This window comes from Erithacus rubecula (genome assembly GCF_903797595.1).
Source record: "Erithacus rubecula genome assembly, contig: SUPER_Z_unloc_7, whole genome shotgun sequence".
NCBI lineage: Eukaryota > Metazoa > Chordata > Aves > Passeriformes > Muscicapidae > Erithacus > Erithacus rubecula.
This window is the reverse complement of record NW_027635539.1, coordinates 67,944-74,074: the sequence shown is the minus strand read 5'-3', so window position 1 is coordinate 74,074 and position 6,131 is coordinate 67,944. Positions and strand designations below refer to the sequence as shown.

Sequence of the window (6,131 nt, the reverse complement as noted above, 5' to 3'; positions counted from 1 at the left end):
AAAACCCAACCGCGACGGGATGGGACGAGGGGCGGGCGGGGCTCCTGCCTCACCTGGACTCGGGCTCGCTCTTACCCTACAATGATGGAAACGACCGCAGCGGCGCTGATCCGGCGCTCGGGGTGCCTCCCCCCGACCCTCGCGGACCAGACCCCGCATCTCCCGTCCCGCCGAGCCGCCGCCACCCCCACCATTCCCCCCCGTCCCCCGGGAACCGTCGGGCTTCGCCCCCGCGACCCCGCCTCCATTCCGCTCTGTTCCGCGCCCCCCCTGGAATCACCCCCCCTTCTCGCTCGGGGGCCAGGTACACTTGACGTCAGGATGGCTGTCGTCGTTTTGACGTGTAAACACTCATTTCCATTCCGGCTCCGGAGGGTCTGTGAGCCTCGGGCGGCCGCGCCGGCAGGCAGGCAGGCAGGGCTCTCTCTGCTCCGCGCTATCGCGTAGCAACGCGGCGCCGGATCCCGCATCCCACCCGGATCCCGCCCGCATCCTTCCCGCGTCCCGCTGCCATGGCCGGGAGGCGCTGGGCCGGCCGGTGCGCGGCCCTGGCCGTGCTCCTGGCTGCCTGGTCTCTGCCCCAAGGAAGCAGCGCCGGGCGGCTCTTCCTCAACGAGTGGGCAGCGGAGATCCCGGCCGGCCCCGACGCTGCCAGAGCCATCGCAGACGAGCTGGACTACGACCTGGTGGGGCAGGTACGGCCGGGCGGGGGACAGCATCCCTCAGGATACTCCGTGACGGGGCTCCTTTCCCATCCCGCGAGGCTCCTTCCCTCCCTTCTCCCTCAAACTTGTGCCCGGCTGCCGCCCGCAGGGCTCCGAGGAGTTTAAAGCTCCCGGTCTCCCACCGCAGCCTCCTGGGGTCTGGATCTGTCCCTGGCGCCGGGCCAGGGATGGCTCTTCCAGAGGAGACGGCGCAGGACGGGTCGGCTCTTCCTCGGGGGACCGGGCGGGGACCTCAAGCTCTCCTTGACGGGAGTGGGCAGGGCGCTCCCGCTCCCCTTGCGAAGGGTCGAGCGGGGGGTCCGGCTCTCCCTGGAGGCGTCCGGGCAGGGCAGCTGGTTCTCCCTAAGGACACCGGAGTCAGGCAGGGCATCCCGCTGTCCCTGAGGGGACCGGGCGGGCACACCCCGCTGTGTGTACCCAGGGGACCGGGCAGGGTGCCCGACCCTCCTCCAGCAGTCCGGGAAGGAGGAGGAGGAGGGCGCGGGCAGTCCCGGCTGCGGCCCCGCTCCGCCTCCGCCTCGCCGGCTCCATCGCCATCGCGGGGCTTCTCTCCAGCCATCCCTCGGGCGCTTTTTTGGGATGTCGTGACGTCAGCGTTGTCAGGGATGAGTAACTGCCGTGAGGGAACGGCTTCGTCTCACCTCCCGGCGAGGGTCCTGTGCACGGCGTCCCTCAAAGCAGGGACCCTGCTGCCCCTGGCCCGGCCCCATGGTGGGGGTCGCGATCAGCTCCTCTCCGTGCCCCCGGTACTGTCCGTGGGCAGCTCCTGCTGGCTGCCTGCCCAGCCCCCCGCACGGCACCGCGGTGCTCTCCGCACTTTCAAACCCGTAGGGGTGATCCCACCTCCGTGGGCTTGGTATTTCTGCCTTCGTAGACGGCACATTTGCCCCCACAGCTATCAAAGAGCCCGTCCTCAGGCGAGTGGGGCACTCGAAGTCAGCGCCTGCACCTGGCTTGCCTGGTGGCTGGCTACCGGGCAAGTGAAAACCCTGCTACAGTGGGTGTCTGTACAGCCCAGCCCCGCAGTGAGGTGTCTGAAGCCATGCAAAGCTTTTCACACCTGTCCTGCTGAAGCCCAGGAAAAGCAGATAAAACTGGTGAGCAGCCTGCCTGCTGAAATGTGGCCGTGCCGAGAGGTGTCCATGAGTGTAGTGGTCACTAGTACAGGTGCTGCGTGACTTGAGTACTGTAGTGGTAATGACTGCATTTGAGTAGCCCAAATGAAATTATTCCCTCAGCTTCTTCTAGCAGCACACACAGGCTGAGAGAATCACTTTGTTACTGGAAGAGTGTTTCCTTGTTTGAATTAAAATATCTAAAGGGTAGTTTCTTGCTCTTTTGTCTTTCAGGCAGCGGGAATTCTTTCATATGTTGATTGTTGGTACTTGCTCACACAGTGAGGGAAAACCTCCTGATAATTAAAACATGCCTGTGTCTTACAGATTGGATCACTCAAAAACCACTACTTATTCAGACATAAGAGTCACCCAAGACGGTCCAGAAGAAGTGCTACTCATATGACTAAGAGACTTTCTGATGATGAGCGGGTGAGTGTTAAATTTATTCGTTTTTAAAAAAATGTTTATTCTGTCTTCTTACCTCTAGATTCGTAAAGAGGTCATAGGCAGGCCTTCCTTATTTTGCAAGTCTGATATATTCAGCCATCCACACTCATGCTGAATAATACTTAACTATTCTGTCATTCACAGGCAGAATCTGACTCTCCCTTATCATATACTTTACAACAGCTTTCCAAATTAGGATTTAAGACGTGCAGCACTGAAATTTCAGATGTTGATGTGCCACTTATTAAAATGTGAACTGGAACCAAGGGGCTGGATTCAAAGTAAAAATCCATAGATGCACTAAGTTTAATTAGGCCACGTCTGCGCAATTACCATGTGAATTAGGTTTGATTTAAAGTGACTTACTAAGGGGAAAAAAGAAGCAGGGAAAAAGGGCTGAGGTTCTGTTGCATTGGCTTTTACAACAAGCTAAAATCCCTCCTCAAACAATTCATCACACTTTCCAGACTTGCAGTCTTTTGTTACAGTGATATGCCACTGCAATCAGAGAACACACAAACTGGAGAACTAGAGGTCTAAAGTACAACCCACTGGTGAAGCAAACTCCTTGTTTGTCTGGTTTTATTTCAGGGAGAGGAATTTCTGCTTGTAAGCATAATGAAAAACGGGTGCATGACAAATTTAAAGAGCAGAACAGAAAGCTGTCAGCCTCTCTTACAAACTATTTTCTGGGAAATGTCACAGCAACAACATTTGATTTTAAGATCAGCATTGTTACAGCAATCATTGTGACAATATGAGCTGTCCAAACCATGAAGTAACCCAGTTGTCAAAACCAGCAAATTATCATATAGGAACAAATAATTTCAGAATGAGTAATCTTCGATCTGGAGGTTTTAGATGCAAATGTCAACTAGGAGGAAATATTCTGTGTGGCAAGACAGAATGGTGGTACTTGTTTTGCCTGTTTTGTTTCAAAACTTTACACTCTCATCTATTTCTTTGCAAACAGGAACGGGTTTATTGGTTAAAGCTGAAATAATCCGAACTTGGGGATGTTCAAACCTGCAGATTCTATCTAAACTAGTTCCAATTTATATCTACATATATGACCAGATGTCCCATGTCATTATAATACAATGTTCAGGATCATGGTTTTGAGTGCAGTCTCTCTCTTTTTGGGCTTACCGCATTGAATAAATCTGCTATACAGGGAAGAATGACAGTGTTCAATACATCACATTGTAAAATTGTAGCAGAATGGAAGAGATTGTATTATATTTCTGCCAGACATTATTGCATCCTTGCATTCTTAGATTCAAAATGCTGCAGGTGATTTGCTAAATTTACTCCAATTTCCATTTTATTTACCATCCAGTAGGCAAATTAACTCTGTGAATAAATGAGATGTAATTATGCATTATGTAAGTGTATAAACACAAGGCAATCATGTAATGCTGTGTAGTTACACAGGGACCTTTGCTCTAAAGAGCTGTTCTTCTTCAGCAACAGCCTACTTAAAAAGATTTAGATTCAACCTTTAAAAAGGGAGAGAAAAGGGAATCCTGTTTTTGTTTGTAGAACCCCTTCATGAATTTTACGGTATGTTAAGTGTGAAAGCTGTGGTAAAACTTGGCTCTAATCTGAATATTTATCTGCTTCCTATAGTGTTTGTTGTAAAACATATAAAGGCTGTGAATACATTGAAGGGATATAATTAACTGGTTACCTAACTTCTAGTATTTGCACTACTTTCCAAATCTACTTTCCTGCAGGTAGACTTGAATCGAGGTTTTTTTTTTTTTTGTTACCACTTTATGTATCAGTGGTTGGAGATTTGGCACGGAGCCTTCAGCTTTTGCTGGAAATGGATGGTTGGAACCTCACCCACTTGCAGAGTGACAAACATATGCCTTGTTTGCCTGACATATGTGCTTGGGATTTTCAGCTCATTTCCCTTCAGTGCACTTGCTCCCCGTGAAAAAAAAACAAACAAGCATGGAAGTTGTCAATTGGTAATTACTATTGGGTGGTGAAGAGGCCAAGCTGTGCTGTGGGCAGGGAAAAGAGATAGAGGTAATTGCTCCAATGTGTGCACAAGTATGTATAGCCTGAGATATCAATAGGGCAGTTTAAAATACCTTCGGTTGCATGGGTAAATTCATCTTCCATGACCAAGGTTTGTAGGGGGTTTAGGACTAAATATATAACAAAGAGAATCATAAACATGCCTAATGCACCTACCATTTTAAAGGATTTATGTCCTTGTAGTGAATTTTCATTAGGCTTTCATTAGAAAATTGCATTTTAATCAAATTATACTTTTTAATCATAACTTCTGAGTCATTATTATCTCATATATGGTGATATGTCAGGATCATAAAGCTGTTCAATCACAGTAGATTAAAGGAATTCAGAGCTTGAAAGTAGAAGATTAGATCCAAGACACCCTCTATGTGAGGCTTGTCACAGGATCTTTTCAATCTTACAGAACCTGAGTTTGCTTTTCCTGCTTGGAACTTGGGATGGAAAGGAGCAACCATACCTTCATCAGAGTGACCAACTATGAATAATGTTTTATTCCATTTTCAAAAGGAGCACCCAGCACAGAGAGAGGCATTATCATCAGGATTTCATTTGAACTGGGTTCAGTAATGCATTCTAGGGCAATACACATTTAAAATATTTCCTAGTGTCTTAGAGATTGCTGTGTCTGTGCACAAAGGCTGTGCAACTCATCTGACGCTTTATCAAAGCGTGCTGAAGCATTTGGCTTTCAGTTGCCTTAAGTGGAATTATGCTGGTGATGAAGTTAGCCTAATATTCATAGCTAGCTAATTGACCGCTCTTCAAAACACCACTAGGAAGGAGACTTGGAGGTCCAGCTGGTCTGTGAGTAACAGCATCATTATAATTGCTAGACCAAAGCCAGAGATGATTTTTCTTCTTTCCTTTTCACTCACAATAGAGAGTGAATAAAAGATAAGTAGGAGAAAGAAGCAGGCTGTGGTTTTCCTTGTTTCAGTAAGCACTATTGCTTAGATGGTCTTTTAGCCACACTACGTGGTTTTATTTGATGTAAAAACTTGCCATGTGTCACTCAGAGTTCTTTGTTAATTTGTGCTCAATGATCTTCTGTTAATTGATTCTACAGTATTGTGATTTCACCAAGTTCTCTTCCCTAAATCTTCCTCTACTATAGTTTAAATAATCCTCTTCTCTGTACCAAATATTGCTTATTTTCCTTTAGGCACCAAAATTTCTCTTCTGTGAGGAAAGCCCTTATAGTCTAGAATTATAGAGTCGTATCTTGTCATATTTTTATGAATAATTGTAGGTGTCATGGGCAGAGCAGCAGTATGAAAAAAAGCGAACCAAGCGTGCCTCCGTGAGAGACTCAGCAGAAAGTCTTTTCAATGACCCTATGTGGAATCAGCAATGGTATCTGGTAAGAATTTGTTGCCTTGTGGAACTGGGGAAGGTGATTATGCCATCAGTTGTATTATTTTACAAGTATCAAAGTGATTGCATTGAAGGGAATAAGTGAAGGATCTCTTTTGTTAGCGTATGCTGTAAAAATGAGTGATCTCTGTGCATAACATTTCCAGTCAGCCTTCTCTCTTCTGTGGATTGTCACTTTTATAATGACTCTAGATGCCAATTCAGCTGCTGTTTAGTATGGGGGGGGTGGGGGGTTGGGGGGTGGAAGGGGTGATATCACAAATTGTTAACTGTTAGAAACCACTTTAATTATAATTTTAAAATATTTCTGGTTTTTGCTTAAGAAGTTCATTACCATATCTGAAGCTGGCCATGTATTTCTTTATTAAAATTGGTAGCACAGAATACATGCACCAGATGAAAACAAGAGCACCTATAG

The 6,131-nt window shown here is 47.3% G+C and overlaps 1 protein-coding gene across 1 annotated transcript in view; it reads left to right on the top strand.

The window, feature by feature from the left end:
• The first annotated feature begins 359 nt into the window (after positions 1-359).
• Positions 360-6,131, top strand: part of PCSK1 (proprotein convertase subtilisin/kexin type 1) — a 28,122-nt gene continuing 22,350 nt past the window's right edge. Inside the window, exons 1-3 of the mRNA XM_079331683.1 lie at positions 360-695; positions 2,168-2,272; positions 5,589-5,699. Of these exons, the coding sequence (XP_079187809.1) occupies positions 513-695; positions 2,168-2,272; positions 5,589-5,699 (399 nt within the window). The 5' untranslated portion in view covers positions 360-512. The remainder of the gene's footprint in view (positions 696-2,167; positions 2,273-5,588; positions 5,700-6,131) is intronic.